The sequence below is a fragment of the Perissodus microlepis genome, chromosome 11 (assembly GCF_051167445.1).
Source record: "Perissodus microlepis isolate ML-2025 ecotype Zambia chromosome 11, ASM5116744v1, whole genome shotgun sequence".
Lineage (NCBI taxonomy): Eukaryota > Metazoa > Chordata > Actinopteri > Cichliformes > Cichlidae > Perissodus > Perissodus microlepis.
In genome coordinates, this window is record NC_140471.1 from 16899112 (window position 1) to 16918754 (window position 19643).

A 19643-nucleotide genomic window follows, 5' to 3' on the forward strand; every position below is an offset into this window, starting at 1 on the left:
CTAGCTAAAAGTGCTGTACTCTCACACTGAGCTTTAAATCAACCTGTAAGAATATTTCTGCCTCCAGAGATGCTCTACCTCTTCTAAATGTTTGTACAGCTAAAACCTTTACAGGCTTAAAGCCGTACAGAAGCTGTCCCATGAGCTCCCACCCACCCCGACCCTGACTAACTCCCAGAATAAACCAAAAATACCACATCACACTCACCTACCTCCCACCCTCCTAATCCCCCGCTTCCCCGCCTCACCTCACCTCAGCTCACCTCACTCCACCGACCTCCACCTGTCACACGCCACTTTCTGTTTTGTCTCCAAAAGCACCAGTGGATGTGCTGTATTTTCTTTACACATATCCCGGGCACGATGACCCTGACACCGTAGATAGCTTGCTGACTCCTTTTATTAAAAAGAAAAATTTTAATTTGGGACACACTGCTCATACGCTTGAGTGAGTATAGCAGTGATGGGCCGACATTTTACTTTGATTTCATTACTAACATCAACTGATGCCGTTTGTCCTCGGATGGCATTCTGTTTTTACTTTTTTTGTCCTCTTTCCTCTTCTTCTTTTGTTTTTGAGTTGGAAGCCTGCAGGGACAGTCTGAACGCATGGTCGCACTGGTCTGCTGTTTCTGCATTTCAACTCTTCTCTCCCGCAGCTTGATGAGTCGACTTTACATGCGATTCACTCCTGGCATCTTTTATTGCAGCTCAGCTCCCTACAGTCGATGTAGCCCTCCACTTCCATGCCATGTGCCAAAACATCACCGCTGTGTGCATTGGTTTTATATTGGAGATAAAGTCAACACTGATTGATTTCCGCTGTGTCTGGCAGTGACTAAATTACACGTGACCTTACATATATTGTAAATAATTGAATGACCCCAGCTAACTACATTAAATCACGTATTGGCTCTCCATTAAAGAACATAGTTTTACTTTTCATGTTGCTCGTCTCCGATCAAATGTACGCTTTTCTCTTCTTTGCAACACCTACATCGAGCTCCTACTTTATGTCTCATGCCATTGTCTGCTACTTTTTGTCATATAGGGCACATCCGCGTAGTGGATCCGTCCAGACCAGTCCCACAAGTACCCCTATGTCCAGTAGACGAGGTCGGCAACTCCCACAGCTTCCACCCACAGGCAAAGACAGAAGTAAGTCACCTGGATGTCTTTTTTAATTTTAAATTACACGGCTACTGTCTACCTAATTGAATTTATTTTGAGCATTCACATATTCAGTATTTTAAAGCGATAAAGTTACTATTTTATGACCCGAACGTGTGGGTCACAAGAAGAGCTTTTTGGTTTTGGTGTCACTGACCAAAGGGATAATTATTATTAGCCGGTGGAACGCTTCGATAGAAGTTGTAGAAGTCTCAAAAGTACAAGGATTTTTCATTGCTTTATGGGTTTTCACTTTGGCCTTCCATCCATTAACATCTCTGCTCGGTTCCTTTTCCATTCCTCTCTCAGAAGATGGAGACGAAGGAACAGAGCCTTGTGAAGGTCTGTACCTGAATGTTCGGGTTTCGTCTTTCGGACTGGGAATTGCTGCTTGAGCTGCACCTCCCTCCGAAAGCCAAAACCCTGTCTGCAACAGGGCGGGTAGCTCGGCTCAGTGGAGGCTAAACTTGATCTGGGCATACTGAATCCTCCTCCTCCAACCCCCCCGTTGCAGTTGTGTTTAAACGTGCAGTTAAAATGTCCTGTGCCATCGTGGTGCCTTGATCCTACTGATCGTACCAGTGTTGTGTTGATTTGTAGCCTTGCTGTTCTTTTGCTTTGAGTTACACACCAGATATCATTACTAACTGTCTGCAAATAATTCGATTTTTAAAACATTTGGACTGCTGAGATACGTCACCGAAGCAAATATTATGCTATTCTGTGCTAAACTCCACAATTTTCATAATTACAGCAAAACCTGAATTTGTTCACATTGTACAGAGACATGTGAAGTCCTTAGTGTTACTCAGCACTCCTCTGGCAAATTGTTGCGTGTTGTTGTAATGAACTGTGATATGAAGCACTGTGATGAAGGCAATGATTGTTTTCACGTGTCTTTAAATTGGATGCTGTAAAAGGGTTGTTCTAAGCTTTGTGGGGAACGACTGAGATAAATCTGGAGAGAAGAAGCTGGTGCAGTTCTGGTGAACGTGTCAAAGTATTCACACAAACCTTTTATCACTGTCAGAGTCCACAAGGGCCTTTCCCTGTCTTCTGTACAGCTGCCAGCCAGCCCCGCTCTCTCCCCTTTGCTCTGTCTCTCGCTCTCTCTCAGTCCCAGTCTTATTTTGTATCTTTGCCATCTTTTTATCACTCAAAAGCTCTCTCTGTGTCTGGACCTCTCCATTGCTCCTTTGTGTCACCTTTATTTGTTCTTCCTCTTCATACCTGCCCCCAACCTCGCTTACTCCTGTTTTTTTTTTTCCTTTTTTCTTTGACAGGCACTCTGCCTTTTCACATCTCTCTCCTTTCTCTCACTCTCTCCTTCTTTTGCTCTGTGTTTTAGTCTATTTCTTATAGGACAGCGGCACTGCACGGGCAGAGGGGAAGCATTGATCCGACCCTGCGCCGTGGTTCCCACAGAGCTGTGTGACACTTGGCTTATGCCGAGCAAATCTGATTGTGCTTTTGTGTGCGTGTGGACCTTTCTACACTGGATCCATATTATTGTATTATTCCATAGAGAAGCTGGAATATTGATATAAGCCTAGTTGGCAGATACATTAACTGTCCTGTATGTGTGTATCTGTTTATGTGTGGCAACAGGGGAAGAGCCCGGGGCGCCTGAACCCCAAAACGATCATCCAGGTGTGTTTATCACTGAGAACACGCGGCGGGTTTTTACTCTTGTGTCATGGCAGATCTTTAAAAATGAAACACGGCGGATGTGAGCCTCTGCGTTTTAAGTGTGTGGAGTTTGCGTTTTGCTCGAGAGTGCTGTACAGTACACGCTGTTGTATAGTACATTCAAACCCAGGCTTGAATGAGCGGCAAGAGTGTTGGCAGAAACTGGAGTTCCCCACGGTTTCTACTTCCTACCTTCCCATCTGTTTACGTGGCACGCTTCTGTCCTTTGACTGTGTGGTGCTGTTACTCAACACTGTCACAGCTATAGCGCTGACTGGCACATTGGATATTCATCTAAGGTCTCTAAAAGGAAACTGTATTTTTAAACAGGGTTAATTAATGGTATCTTTGGATGGTAAGATGGTTGTATGTTGAGTTGTCAATATAACTGTACAACTGCATATTATAAAACTATGTTTTCTGATAATCACAGAATACAATCAGCAGAATACTTAACCAGTAGCTCACGGCATTTCTATGCAATAACGCTTGCTGTGCACATCAGATCTTGTGGTATATGTGCGTATGTGTGCGTGCGTGCAGACTTGTGTGGGCATATGTGCATCTGCGTCTGGGCCCAAGTGGAATGAGCTGTGATATTACGGTGACGTACAGTGTAAAGTTTCAGTGCTGCACCATTTCATGAAGCTCCATCTGTCTCCCCACTAGCAGCAGGCAGTGAGGAAAAACCCCAAGGCCCACCGGTAAATGGGAGGAAAGGCAAGTCTTCCGAGCAGTGTGATGGTGTGATTTTGCTGTGTGGGCTCTCTTGGTCCTTCTGTGACATTAGTTAGCAGCAGCTGTGGTCCTTGATGATGAGCTGCTCTGAGTCGCACCAAAGTGTTTTATTCGCCCAAGTTTCATCTCTCACCCAAAAAGCATGGTTCGTTCCTTCTGACTTTATTTGCGTGATCAAACTAGAGACTTGCGTGTAGTGTAACTGATGTTAATGCATACAGAGTGCTGTGATTGGAAGTTTGGTTGGTCTGCCCTTCTCTGCCTCCAGCGTGGCCTCAGAGCTCTAATCTGCCCTCTTCTTTAATACTAATTAATTCTGCTCAGCTCCACCTCACAAAGACAGAGCTCTCCATTTCCATTGTGAAATTGCCAATCATTTCAATTAGACATGGATTATTGCGCTCTTGTGCACACAGTCTTTTCATGCACTCCATTAAGACTGGCAGTCTCTTACAAACATAACTGGTGCTTAGTGCAAAGAAAATTGTCCTTTTTTGCCAAAAACAGTAATAAAAATGGCGTAATGGAGTAAAGGTGAATAGAGACATTTTTAGGATAGTGTTCCACATAAACAGCATTTCCTGCTGCCTGTGCATTACACTTTGCTGCAGTACTGCAGAGTGTAATGATGTTTTTTTTATTTTTTTTTATTTGAGAGGCTGTTACCTCTGTTGGCCAGCAGATGGAGCAAAGTTCATAATGTTTGATAAGGAGCTGTCCTTGATTTCAGTTCTGAAGTAGTAAAGATGCCTTTTTCTTATCTGTTTGTTTGTTTTAATTTATGCTTGCAGCAGCTTTCTATTATTGGTACAGAGCATAATACACAAAATGCTCATAATGCGATGTATCAATAGATGAAGACAGAAAGTATTTTATAGAGAAGAATAAAAATTTGCGCAGGAAGGAGATCTCCTAATGGTGTCAAAATCAGTGTGTGTGTGTGTGTATCTATGTGTATGTCTTGCTTTAGAAGTGACATGGGAGGACCAGCAGCGAGGGCTGAATGGCTCTCTGTCTGATGGTGGGACACAACCTTACCCTTCACTCACTGACACAGGTCGGTCGGTCTGATAGGGTACAAGTCTTTTTTACTCTCTCTCATATGAGTACATGAACAGTAATCAACGTATCTAACCAGACAAGTACCCGGTCAAAAAGAGAAAAGCGCATCAATGTTGCGTATAGGCCTCTTCATGCTTGTCTGATCAGCCCTGTACACAGCATGATGATTTCTACATACAAGCCTTTAAAAAAAGATTTAAAATTTGTCTTTTGAAATTCAACAAACATGTCTAAAGGTCTGAGTATCAAGCTTAACTGACTGAATATTTCAGGAACATTTCAAAGCTAAACTAAACCAGCTCAAAAACAGTCATTGCTTTACTTGTCATTTGTTGTATAGTATTTACTTCAGTTTGTAAGTTTAGCGAAGCTTGTAGCAATAAAATATTGCATAATAATAGTATCTACTATAGCTGTTTATTGCTCATGGACTCACTGAAAGTATTCTAACAGAATATGGTTTCTGTGAAGAATTGCTGACTTTGTCCTTGTGTGTCTGTTAAGGTTCTCACTCATCCAGGTCATCGTAGTCTAAGGAGCTTGCAAAGAAAAGCGTCTGGACTTCTTTAAGTTGCTTGAAGACGTTTCACCTCTCATCCGAGAAGCTTCTTCAGTTCTAAGGTCAAATGGTGGAGAGTCCCAGATTTAAACCCAGTGGGAGTATCCCCCCACAGAGGGACAAAAGGACCCCCTGATGATCTCCTAATCACCTGAGCCAAGGTGTGAAAACGGTTGTGGGTCACAATCAGCCAGGGTTTCGGGTGAGCTCATTATGAAACCTGGCCCCACCTTATCATGCGAATTCCTGAGACAGATGGCCCAGGATGTGAGTGGGCGTTAAGGCATCTGGGGAGGGAACTCAAAACTGGATTATAGATGGCAGACAGTTGGTGTCCTAAACCACCGCCTCTGTTCAAAGATGGTCGCTCACAGTGGACATAGATGGCTTCTTTCACTCCTCTTTCAAACCATCTGTCCTCTCTGTCCAAAATGTGAACATTGGCATCCTCGAAAGAGTGACCTTCTGCCATTTGACCTTAGAACTGAAGAAGCTTCTCGGATGAGAGGTGAAACGTCTTCAAGCAACTTAAAGAAGTCCAGACGCTTTTCTTTGCAAGCTCCTTTGACTTGTCCTTGTGTGGAGTCTTTCAACTGGATTCTACCCACACACACACACACACACACACACACACACACACACACACACATATATATATATATATATGTATATGTGTATATATATGTATATGTGTATATATATATATGTGTATATATATATATATGTATATATATATATATATGTATATATATATATATATGTATGTATGTGTATATGTCTACACACACACACATATATATATATATATATATATATATATATATATATATATATATATATATATATATATATATATATATATATATATATATATATATATATATATGTGTGTGTGTGTAGACACACACGGACACACCTTTGATTTAACAGGAGGTGTCTTTGTCAGCCTCTGGATGGCATCCTTCTATTTTTCAGTCTCTTCTTGCTTGGTGTGGTATTGCAGTGCATCTTGGAGTTGACTTTTAAAACTATGAAAACCCCCCACAAAAGATTGTTGTTTTGGGGTTTTTTTCTCCTAGCGCCTAAAAAAATAGTGATACATTTTATAGATTTCTTACCCTTTATATTAATTTCTTTACTGATTTTTTTGTCAGCACTGTACAAATAACAGCGTTATTTAAATGACACCTGATGCTTGTTGCCCATGGATGTATAGGAAGCATGAAATGTGTTCCTGAAATGTTCCCATGGTGACACGCCTTCACCTTCCTTTAAGTTAAGCCTCATTTATGTTAGCTTGTTATGCCGCTTGCTGATACGTTTTGACAACAGAACCAGATTTAGGATTGTGGCTTTAAAATAAAACATAAAACATCTGCTGTTCTGAGCTAAAAACCCAGTAGCTCTCTCAGTGCGTCTGCAGGATGCAGAGAGGCATGTCTTCAAAGCCTCTGCTTCCCACAGGCCAATCTGTGATGAACCCACAGCTAGCCTGGTCTTCAGTCAGTCTCTCTCACTTGCTCACTCCATCCATTTCTCATTTCTCTCTAACTCTGCATATTCTCTGTGTGTTTCCTGGAATGACTGACGAAGCTAAACCACACTGCTATTACTTTCATGAAAGCTAGCTAGGCAGATGCCTCACATTGTCTTTTAATTCATGTGACACCTCATTATTCAAGCTAAGTGAGTGCTAATTGAGGTAAATGCAAATTCTCTGTGTGTGTGTGTGGGAAGGTGGGGTAGGTGGGGTAGGTGGGGGGGTAGGACAATGAAGGCTCTCCTGGTCGTTACTGTTAATTTGTCAGGTTCAGCCCCTGGGATAGACATCAGATGGGAGGGCTGGAGAGCAGAACAGGAGAAAAAAAAAGGGGTCAGCATGACTCTAAGAGAGAAGGTTGGTAACAAACCGGACCCCGATGTTAAACCTGTGAACTGAGGTCGGGTCAGTCAATGAGCAGCTGTCTCGACGCAAGATCAAAACATGTGTGAAAGTGTCTTGGTAGCCGCAGAGGAAACGGAAGCACACTTCATCTCTGGAGTTAAACAGAATATTTCGGGGGCCCGAGCGGAAGAAAGGAAGAACATGAATAATACAGAGACAAGTGAAATATGCGTATGAATACAATGTGAATCTATCGGAATCAACAGAGATGCCTGGCAGCAGGCAGTCGGATGTTGGTATTGTGTGACTTTTCGGAGAGATCTTGTGGCTGATGCTCGTGTGTGTGTGTGTGTGTGCGCGCGCGCCTAAGCGTGTACTTGCGTGTATTTAAACCTCTCGCACTCTACCCAGGTGATGTCTCTGTTTTTTGTCAGTTTGAACGTTCTCTTGGTGAAACTGTGCGAGGTAGCCGTCTCTCTTTTGTGTGCTCGCTGCTCTGTGCTTTCAGTTTTTCTTTTTTTTTTTCCTCTTTTTTTTTTTCTTTTTTTTCCGTTCATGTTACTTTTCCAGGCTGTCTCCCCACAGTTGCCCCATGCAGGTTCAAGTGACATCCACTTCTCCTTATATACCTCCACCCCCTCCCCTCTCTCCTCTTCCTCCTTTCCTCACCTGCCTGCAGAGAGGTCTCAAGTTTCTATCTGGTTTGGTACATTAACATCTCTTTCCTGTTTCAGCTCCTTTTTTCCCCTTTAAAGCACAGAACCTTTCCCCTTCCCTCTCTCTCTGACTTCTAATAACTAAACTCTTGGCCTCTCTACCTCAGCCTCCCCCGGCCTCGCACCCTTTTTGCTCTATTTTGACTTCTCACTGTGCCCATGGTGGAGTTTGTGTGTTCTTGGTGTACTCTATGATTTTGTTTGTGTGTTCTGTGCTTGTTGTTTTTGTCATTGTCGTGTTGTATTGTTGTGTCGTGTCCCCCTCCCTCCCCTCCGACTCCTTCCTGTCTACTCTGACCCTCCAAACCCGAGACCTTTGGTGATGGCGTCGCCCTCCCAGCCATCCTTCCTCTCCTCCTTCGCCCTCCCCCTTACCCTTCGTGCATCCTCTCACATCCATCTTCCTCTCCTCTGTCTGTGTCTGTCCATTGTGTGATGTGATCCCAGAAGACACGGACTCACCAAGTTGGACGAACTCAGGTCTGTCCCTTCTTCTTCTGCACCTTCCTTCTTTTCTGTCTCAGCTCCCTCTTCTCCTTCCTCTGCTGTGATTCTCTCTGTACGTCTTCCTGGCTTGCCCTCCCCCTCCTCAAACCTGCCTCCCCTCATCTCAGTCGTCTTTTATTTTCCCGTTTGGCTTGACTCCAATTTCTTGCTGCGTTGCTCTCTTCGTTGTTGTGTAGATGATGCTTCTGGCTTCCATACCATTTCTGCTGCTTTATTTTTTCTGCAGACAGACTGTGTGGGCTTATCATTCACTAAAGCATGATCACGATCACACCAGTGTGGTTTCTTTGCAGCACGTGAGACACTGTCATTTTCTACCAAGATAAAAAAAAAAAAACTTACTGTGAGCGTATGACAGCAGATTCATTCTTTTGATTACTCTCTTTGTGGACATAGATTTGCTACTTTTTCCCCAAATTGATTTATTTTTGGCCTATTTCAAGTGAAATTTGTTGATTCATGTGGTTTTGAATGACTTAGAGTTCCTAAACGCTGCTAATGCAGTGCAGTCAAACATTTTACTCACTTTAGTGAGTATGGTTTTCATGATCTTGTTCCACAGATTTGCTTTGAAATAAAACAATGATGGCCGCACACATTCATGCACAGTCACCGAGTCACTTAAAATGTGGTCTCTTTGCAGTCCAAAACAAAAGGTACAACCTGTTAAGCAGCTAGCCTCTGAGGTCCTGGTCGTTCAGCTTTTTATGTCTAGACCACACGAGGTTAAATGTTTTTATGATAAGCTAAGCTAACTGCCTCGTTTCTCCAGCTTCAAGCATGAAAAAGCCATCAGTCTTCTAGGATCTAACACAGTTTATTGTGATGAACTGTCCAATCTTGTCTGTCCAATAAAAATTGGATAAACAGAGCATTTTCATTCCCAACGCGTAACATACAGACGATTTGTCGCCCGAGGCGTCTCATAGTAACTAAAGGTACCCTTCCGCGTCCTTATGAGATGCTCCGGATACTCAATTGAACCCAATAGAATGCCACTCGCGGCGGTAACACGCGCTCCAGCCGTGTTACACCCTAACCATAACCATAACCTTAACACTATCAGATAGTGTTTTCCAAAGTAATTCATGATCAGAACATAAAACACATTTACATGTATAGATTAATTCCAAATGGCTCTCACGCCTCCAAACGCGTAACGTACTGGCGATTTGTCACATGCGTTTCTATGTTACAAGTTGGGATAAGAACGTGTTGGTATAAAAGAACATGAACTCCTACATTACTGAACTCAATGTTGTTCAATTTTAACCTCATTTTTACCACGACCACAATCACAAAAAACGACTTTCTGACTGCACTGGAATTTCAAAAGCAGCTCAGTTACAATCATTTAACAAAGTTAAATGAAATACTATTAGTTAACAAAATACTCCTGAAGAGATGCGAAATCACATGTAGTTTACTAACTGCGTGATGCGTTAACTCCATTCGCTTCACTCATGCAGTCATTCATTTGCTCTGAGCTTGTATTCCTTTATTTTACTCTTTTTCTTTGCTTTTTCGTTTCTCTTTGCGTGCGCGTGTGTGTACGTGAAGGCACGTGAGCATGGCGCCTGTACGTGTGCATTCATCTTCACTCTGTCACTGCGGTCATATGACACAAAAGTAGAGACAAAGAGTAAGCGGGAAAATGGAAATGCAGGAAAAAGCAGGAAAGTCACCATGTGGTGAACATTTTTGCAGAAAAGAAACAGTCACTGTAGAAACCGTTTGTAGCTTATTTTGTCATTTTTAGGTTTGTAAAATGTACACAGTTCCTATTCTTATTGGTATTTGTACTTCCACAGAGGCCTGTGCATGGTTGCGAATGTAAGAATCACATTTGCAGAGCTTAAACTGAAATTGGGAGGTGATAAGATGGGTAAACTGGATGATTTTATGCAATTAAAAAAGGACTAAAATGCCTGTCGGTTTTAACCGAGAGGGATGCTTCGGCCAATTAATGTGATCGTTTAGGGATTTCAATTTGTTGTTTAATCATTTCCATTCATCTAGAGCTTTTTGTAAAATGCGTCACTAGTATTGTTACAGTTAGTGCTGTAGTGTTACTGGAGTAATTTGGCTTAGCATTCAAATGTGTTTTACTGAGGTCAGATAAAAATATTTGAATATTAGTGACTGACTAAAAAGCAGCATTTTGTGTGGGACTTATTGATTTCAAAAATTAGTTTATTATTCTATGCAGCATATGTTTACGGGTTTGTGTTTGTTAAAAACAGCCAACCATTCAGCTTTTCCCATTAGATCTATCCCGTCATAGCTCATGGCTCATAGCTCAACAGAAGCCTCTCTCACCATAACAGTATGCCCCTCCATGAGGCTCTCCTCACAGTCCACCAGCTCCCAGCTGACTCGCATCTGTCTCTGTGCTCAGGTATGGACATGGAGGAGAGGACCAGACAGATGAAACTAAAGATGAACAAGTACAAGCAGGGAGCTGGTTCTGACTCAAGACTGGAGCAGGACTACCACAAGGTAAAGAAAACACGCCCAGGTCTGCTTAATTTATGCTTCAACACTCCAGAAAACGACGTTCCTACACAAACACTGTTCAGAAATTTCCAAAATGCATGCTCACTGATGTTTGCATCATGCACAGATATGGTCACAAAACATATCAAAACAAAGTGCAGCTGGTAAAGACTCAACACAAAGGCTGGAAAACACAGAGCTGGATACAGCTGTTCTTCTAATCAGCTCATCTGAGTCACAGATATAAATTATACACGTCTTTATTCAAAGCTTTGACTTTAAAAAGCGACATGCATCCACAGCGCCACAGGATACATTTTATTAATCCTTCCCAAGAGTTTCTCAGCAGTGTCCATTGTTAACCCAGAAAAAGTAAATGGAACGATAAGATATCTCAAAATCATTGCACACAAATCTAAAACGACAACAATCTAAAGCCACCTAGAGTTATCTCTATGTGGGAAACTACATTTTTCTCCTTGTCATTTAGGCCAAACACTTCAATACATCACTTTGCAATTTCAAGGAATTGTGTGTAAAGACCACTGTTTACTACTCTGTTCTGGAGAAGTCCTGAACATGTTTAGAGAGCTCGGCCAGAGCCTGCTGTCTCACTGCGGTCTGGTCTGAGACCTAGCAGATGAAGCCCCTCTGTCTGCTTTCCTTTTAAGACAGTGCTATGAAAACTATGGCATTTGGAGTCTATAAAAAGCTGCTGAAATTATTCCCCAGTCCTTGTATGTTGAGCAATATCTTCCCATTGACAAAAACAATGCTAATAAAGGCAGTTACTGTAACACTCTGTCCAGATTTAGTTACAGTAAACAGCCAACCAAAACATAATAAGATATTATATACACATCCACGTTCACAAATGTGCTTGGACTAAGTCTGTGCCAAGATCAGCCCAGCCCAGTTCAGCTTCCAGGAAAGCCTGTGTATAAAGTTAGTTGAGTAGAATCCGACTTTGTGAGCCAGTTGACTGTCACTGGATTAAACAGTATATGGTAACTGTCTTCCTGCCACTTATGGTTAAGTACTCATGCAAAACCTTGTATGTCTAAATCAGAATATTATTCATTAATTTTTTTAGTAAAATGTACATGAAGTATTAAGAGTACAATTACATGAGATCACAAGTCTTCAAAATTGGAAAACAAACACATTACCTGATGGAAATTTGGCCGATCACCTGTTTAAGATCACCTTCTTGTGCCACTTTTGACTGTTTTCAGCGTGGGTGCAGTTTTTAGATTGCACTCTACAAGTCCTCATGCCTGTATGTCTGCAATGCATTCTGGATCTCATCCAGTTAATCAGAAGGATGATACCTCAAGTTGTTTTTAATTTTTGGAAAGTTGACAGTCTCTGTGGGACAAGTTCTCAGAGCACAACCCTGATTTTGCTCCACCCAGTCTTCCACTGAAAAGTGCTTGTTTTTAGTTAGACAGCACAAGCATTGAGAAGCAGGCATACAGGGAATGACTTTTGCAAATTAGTTTTGCATGCTGAAGTAAGTTATAAACCATCTTATTACTTAATCCCTGTAACCCTGCTTTGTATGAAAGCCTTAGCCTGTATATAAACAATTGACAAGACATGACAAGAATCTTTGTTTTATGAAGTCCCGTTTTAAAGCCTGGAGAATAGCGTTTTAGTTGTTGCCATCTGTTTCAGAGCCAGGAGTGAACATATTTGGATGACTCTTTGGAGTCCTAAGTTGTCAGCTAATGCTAACAAGCTTGGTTAGGAAGGTACATCACACAGACATAAACACCTGTTATGAGCAATTCTATGTAACACACAAAAAAGCCTTTCAGTATTATTAGCCAATCAGCAAAACTGGATTACATATTTCATGGACAGGCTGTTGGCAAGCCATATTGCACCTACAACCAACTGTTATCACACAAATCTGTCACACTGCTAGGCATAGCTTTAAACTGGGTAGTTGTTAGAAAAAGAAAAGAGCGTGCAAAAAGGAAACCAACGGCGCAGAGCGAGGTTCCCAGGTGTGCTGTGATGCAATCAAGAACAATTGGACTTTCTAATATTTCCAATGTTTGCTAGCTTAACTTAAGTGCCTGCAAATATCTTTCAAAACAATGTCCAAAAAATTTAGTTTATTGAACAGTTGCTGATGAATGTTCCATCTTTGGTCTCTGGCAACAACACTGTATGGACTGTGATTGATCAACAGCTTCTTGTAAACTTTATCACAAGTTTAATCACAAATGTGCGCATTATTTCTTTGTCTGCATTGTTAATCGAACACAGTAATGCAAGAGCAGGCAGAGCTTGACATATTCAAGTTAAAAACTCATAGAAAATAAACATGTTAATCCACGTTACACGCGTGTGCTGCACTTTTTCTCTCGTAGTTTGTTGGGAGGAGCTAAAATGGCTCTTTTGATGTTGAAGATTGTCGACGCCCAGCCTGGTGTGAAACTGGGCATTTTAACATAGGAGCTTCAAGGGGCCATTGAAGAATCTGCAGTTTTGTCACTTTGGCAACAGTTTTATTTTTTGGCCCTAGTTCCCAATTCAAAAATCTAGTTTCCAGAATTCATTTTACTTGTTACTCTAAAACATGCATCATGTTTGTTTATAAAGAGTGTGAGTAAGTGTGCAAATGTTAGACAAGATCTTGCACAAAAAACACTGACTGGGAGAATGAGAACTGTAGTAACAAGTGCTTTAGGTGCTCAGTTAGATTAGAAAAGCACAATTTAAGTAACAGTCCATTTACCATCTAATATATATATATCCATGCTAGATAGATCCAAAGCATAAATTAGCTCAAATGTAAAAAGTCAATTAAAATACCAGCATCACTATCAACAAGACAAGCCTGTGAAAACCTGCAACACACACACAAACGATGGATGCTGATCAGAAGCTGAATGAAACGAAGACATGCTTTCGTATGCCATTCCAGCCATATTTTTTCTTTTTTATTTACATTCAACAGCTTATTTCTGAAATACTGCTTGTCTTGATCAAATAGTTTTCCCTTACAAGGCAAAGACGTAGAAGTCATTTTAGAAATCTATACCCTTTTGTAACTTGTTGAAGTTTTCATTGGGACCATTTTAGCAACAACATTTTGTACTTGTTAAAATTGTTGACTGCTCAAAAAACCCCAAACTTGTGATATCTGATGTCACCATACTTTATGTCTTATTTTTTGCCCTCTTTGCAGCGTTCAGGCAGAGATCCACGGGGCTCCGACAACTTGTCAGCCAAGTCGTCGGACAGTGATGTAAGCGACGTGTCCGCTGTGTCGAGAACCAGTAGTGCCTCTCGGTTCAGCAGCACGAGCTACATGTCTGTCCAGTCAGAAAGGCCGCAAGGAAACCGCAAGATCCGGTAGGCTGATGCAAACTTTGTGCCGCTCTTTAAATTACCATCAAGCTGGAATGGACAAACCCCGCCCCCCTCAGCGGTGAACCCCATATTCATTACCATGTCCAGACGTTTTCAGATTTGAAACTGTTTGCACATGGTTACTCGAGGAGAAAATGCCCCTCCTGTAGCGCTGCGTGTCATTTTCTCCCTGTGATGAGTTCAAGTTTGGCTCCATTTTAGAGAATCTGGAGCCAAGTGGTTGAACTCTGTTCCTTCACGCTGTGGGGGAAGTTTGTCCATATCTGGCAGTAGTCACTGAAACATTAAACATATTTCTACTCTTTGGGTGTCGTCTCATATCAAAGCAAAAACAAACTCCTCTGCATGGTGCTTTGCTTTAAGTCTACGTTAGTTCTTCTGTGATTTAGAATCAGTCTGCTTTTGATCATGGCTGCGTTGCATCTCTGTGTTCGTCTCTCTTTTGTTGTTGACATTGTTCACGCTTTGTTTGTTTTTTTCTGTTTTTTCTGTTTCTTTTGGCTTTGCATGTGCTGCTCTTTGTGCCTCTGTTTCCATCTTCAGCCAGTTGCGATCGAGGAGCCATTCTCGGGAGGGGGATGAGCAGTTAGGAGAAGTGAGGGAGGAAGAGGAGGCAGGAGAAAAAGGCAGAGGGGCTAGTAAAGAAGGAAGGGTGCAGAGAGGGGGGAAGGGGTGGGAGGGAAAGGTAGACGCAGGCGAAGAGCATCAGAAGGATTTGGTGGAGAAAGAAGAGGACTTGCACCAAAGGAGTATCTCAGAGACTGACCTCAGGTAACACATGTGTAGCAGCTTCAAACTGTAGACTAACAATGATGAAGAAAACTACTAACAGTAGTATAGATCCCACTGTAGATCCCAGTGGACAACTGTCTTTTGCACATTTATATGAGGACGTGCAAGACAGAGTGTGGTGACTACCCTCCTCTCTTTACCTTGATGATGGTGTAACTGTGGCCCTGTTGACCTTTAACAATACTAAGGTAGAGTAGCATTAATATTTTACACTGCTTAAAAAAGATAAAGGAACACTTTTTAATCAGAGCATCAAGTCAGTTCAACTTGTGGGTTGGTGTTAAACTTTTTCTTTGATGGTAATGAAATTATCAACAGGTGCATTAGAGGTGCATAACCTCAAAAACAGGAATGGTTTTCCAGGTAAAGACCAATGACGTTTTTCCCTCATCTTTTCTGACTGTTTTTTCAATAGTTTTGCATTTGGCAAGGGTCAGTGTCACTACTGGTAGCATGAGGTGGTACCTGGACCCTACAGAGCTTGCACAGATAGTCCAACTCCCCTAGGCTGGCACATCAATGTGTGACATAGCCAGAAGGATTTTTGTGTCTCCCAGCACAGTCTCAAGAGCATGGAGGAGATTCCAGGAGACAGCCACTTACTCTAAGAGAGCTGGACAGGGCCGTAGAAGGTCCTTATCCCATCAGCAGGACTGGTATCTGCTCTTTTGTGCACGTAGGAACAGGATGTGTGCTGCCAGACCTACAAAATGACTTCCAGGAGACCGCTGGTGTGAATGTGTCTGACCAAACAATCAAAAACAGACATCATGAGGGTGACCTGAGGGCCCGACGTCCTCAAGTGGCCTCTGTGCTCACTGTTCAGCACTGGAGCCTGATTGGCATTTGCCATAGAATACCAGAATCAGCAGCTCCACCTCCGGTGCCCTGTGCTTTTCAGAGATGAGAGCAGGTTCATTCTGAGCCCATGTGACAGACGTGGAAGGGTAACATCGTTCAGCATGACCAATTTGGTGGTGGGTCCTTGATGGTCTGAGGAGGCATAATCCATGGAGGGACCCACAGGCCTCACACACCCTGACGGCCGTTAGGTATCAGGATGCAATTCTTGGACACATTGTCAGAACTTATACTTGTGCAGTGGGTCCTCCTGATGCACAACAATGCCCGGCCTCATGTAATTAGAGTAAGCACACTGTTCCTCGAGGATGAAGAAATTGATACTACTGACTGGCCTCCACGCTCAACTGACCTACATCCAACAGAGCACCTCTGGGACATTATGTTTTACTCAGTCCACGCTGCCAAGTTGCACCTTAGACTGTCGACGAGCTGAGTAATACTCTGGTCCAGATTTTGGGGGAGATCTCCCAGGACAGCAGTGATCAGTCATGCACACATCCCATTGGGATCGAATGTATTTTTAAAGTGTTCCTTTTAACGTTTTTGAGCAGTGTATAATTGCAGTGACATGAAAACAGTTGGTGTCCATGCAGTCTGTTCACACATTAGATAATGTGAACTTTACAGTTACTATCTAAAGAATAACCTTTATCCTGAATTTATAGAACTGCACTTAATCAGAGCTTACTTTTACCGTATGCCTGCAATGCTCTGACACCACGAGGAAAACTGAGCTCTTCATGTTTCATGCTTTTAAACAACACTTACTTTTATCGACATGCAGGAAGTAGAGAAGACCTTGAACCAATGAAAAAGAGCAATGAAAACAAGAAAAACTGCATGTTTACTATGGAATAATACTATTAGGATTATGAGTGTGCTAGATACAATCACAGCCTGTTGCTTTATGTTTCACATAGGTATCAGCCTTTTGCTGATCAATATTTATGAGACAATTATGAGAAAGTGAGCACCAGGTTATGGCACAGATTTAATGCAGTACTGTAAATCCAGCATTACCACAAGGTGTACTGCAAGACCCTCGTAAACATCACTTTTTGATTTGCTAAGAGGTTCAACAAAGTGCCTCCCTGTATTAAACATATAACTGTACATACAGGTGATAATAATAATAATAATAATAATAATAATAATAATAATAATAATAATAATAATAATAATAATGGTCATATTCACACAAAGTGTGCATAGAGATGTACAGTAAATATAAAGTCGAAGACTTATTTAAATCAGAGGTTAGGTGAACTGTTGATATTTTACTACACATCATAAAAGCTGTTGTTTTTCTGAGTGGACCTTCATGTCTAAATGTTTAGTGAGCTTTGGCTTCTTGCCTTGGCATATTAGAAGCTTGGCTTCTAACATGTTAAGACTATATTTAACATGACACTATTTCCTGGTAAACCACAAGAGACTGGTTTCATTTTTGCACTGTGCTGGACTAGCAGGTCTGAAAATTGTGTCAAGAGCAAAATTTATTTGGAAGGCCAACAGAAAGAAGCTTAGCTTGCACTCCTGATAAGATGTCTTTACTATCAAATCACATTCACAGCAGGATCCAAGCAAGCGCTTCTCACCAATATTAGTTCTGCCCCTCGGTCTTAACAGAAAACACATTAAGATAAAAGCTACACCCTCTCACGCGTGATTAACTCTACACTAGTGTGCACCGTCTGATTGAGAAGGTGCACTCTGCACATGCGCGTAGGAGGCTAAATGCACATGCAGAAACAGGAGCAGATCCACTGAAGTGAAGTAAATTGTACTTACACAGTGGATCGTGGATTATACAGTGCAAACAGAAGATTAGGAAGTCCTAACGCTTTGCCCACTCATCCATCGGTTTGCTCTGAAGCTGCTGTGTATATTGCTTTATTGTGTGTGCTGTGTTGTGTTGGGATGCTGCATCAATATTTTATCAGTCCGTGTTCTTCACTTGCTCCCCTGCAGTCATGTTTTGCACGTGCAACTTGTCGACTCAAACCTCCTCCTTGTCTCCAGCTACTCCTCGATATTTCCCTGTTTTTATGTGTCACATCACAAACCTCATACTGATGACCACGGGGTAATCACTTTCAGTGAATTCACCGGAAACGTACAAATGAGATTTGAAAAAAGCCGACTTGAGCACACGCGTCCCAGAGATTTGATTTAAGCTACAATGCTGCAGTTGCAACGTGTTTCATCTTGACTGAAAGTGAGCTCATTTGGTCCTACTTTAAAAGATGCTGACAACTCTCATCTGTGTGATCAACCCTTGTTCCTTCATGACAGCTACAGTATAAATTGATATTCCACCTAGTTGTGAGTAATGCAATATTCTGCTTTTTGAGAGAAAAAGAGACGCGCAGATAAAAAAATCAAACACTCTGCGTCGTTTTATTCATTCAGGTTTGCTCACCGAGTCATGATTTTTGCAGCTGCGCACAATAGAAAAAACAAAATTGCTGCATGTTAATAATCTTAGGATCTGTGAGATAGAGCATGTCACATTAACATAATATTAACATGCTATGTAGACTAGGTCAAATCAAAGGTTTGGTGTAAATGTTTTTTTAATTGAAAATATTAACAAAATAATCATTGCAAACAATATTTTTCCAAACAAAATCCAGCTGTGAAACATGTGGTTATTAAGTAGCAGTGATTATTAAGATCTGTAGTAATTATTCGGGTTTTATTAAAGTTGTTTATTAAGATTTATAAGCAACCACAGAAGTCATGTACTGCAGGCCATTTGAAAGACTGCATATTTAATGCTGCATTCACACTAGGTAAAGCAGTTGTTGAAGGCTGTGGCACAACCAAACTTTTTGCGGCTTTTGACTGAACTTATCTCTTATCTCTGCAGACCTGGGTACCAGGTCTGCAACCACTTGCAGTCAGTCTTAAAGCAACTTTAGCCCATCAAAATGGTGATAAAACGACAATAAGGCAAAGTCAGTCTGCTGTTGAATTGGCTAAATTTGGGAATTACATGCAATTTATTTATCATAATAATTGTAATAATTTGGAAAAACTTCTCATCTGTTGTGGTGTACATACACAGGAATTAGCATTATTTCAAATTACACATTACACAACAATTTTTGCAAACTGTCTGAGTGTTTGCAGTCAATCCAATCTGGACTGCGATTATTTTGGAACTGTGTTGCGTTCCACCAGGCGACCTGTGCAGTCAACTTGCAATGGAAAGTAGTCGTCTAGTGTTTACAGGTGATGAATGTTGAATCTCCCGGCAATTAATTGGTCAACTATGTGCGTTTGGTCTCAAACAGCAAAAATATTCAGTGAAGTCCCTGGGCAAACTCTAGTCTAGTCACAAGAAAGCTGCTGTCCTAGTTTTACTCCAGTGTGATTGAGCGATAAAGCACTTCTGCATTGGCTTAATTTTTCACATACGTAACTAATGTCCATCTTTTGTATACAGCCTATGATTATATTGTTAGACTATAAAAATGTTTTAAAATAGTGATAGTAATAATCTAAGCTTTCTGTTGGCGCACACATACAGCTTGCAGTTTTTCAAGTTACGTCTAAATTGTATGTCGTGTTGAAATGTGTATGCTGTTTGATCTTTATCTTTATTTTGAAAATAATTGGCTGTTATTTAATCAAGGACACCACTTCCTAGGTGACCACTCCCTCAAACAAAAAGCTTCCTTTGCACTGACACAGATACGTGCTGTATCTGTTTTAAACCTCGATACTGCTTTAGAGAAAAAGGAAGGAAGTTGAGGAGGATATTATTTAGCGT

At 41.5% G+C, this 19643-nt stretch overlaps 1 protein-coding gene across 22 annotated transcripts in view; it reads left to right on the forward strand.

The window, feature by feature from the left end:
- rims2a (regulating synaptic membrane exocytosis 2a) overlaps positions 1-19643 on the forward strand; it is a 151311-nt gene that overhangs the window by 106179 nt on the left and 25489 nt on the right. For 16 of the 22 annotated variants that reach the window (XM_084942718.1, XM_084942722.1, XM_084942719.1 and 13 more), the window contains 5 exons: positions 1052-1158; positions 1480-1512; positions 8267-8299; positions 10725-10825; positions 14025-14191. In XM_084942718.1, the coding sequence (XP_084798844.1) occupies positions 1052-1158; positions 1480-1512; positions 8267-8299; positions 10725-10825; positions 14025-14191 (441 nt within the window). Of the gene's footprint in view, positions 1-1051; positions 1159-1479; positions 1513-8266; positions 8300-10724; positions 10826-14024; positions 14192-14752; positions 14981-19643 lie in introns of all 22 variants that reach the window. The other 6 variants (XM_084942741.1, XM_084942724.1, XM_084942723.1 and 3 more) reach the window with 6 other exon arrangements.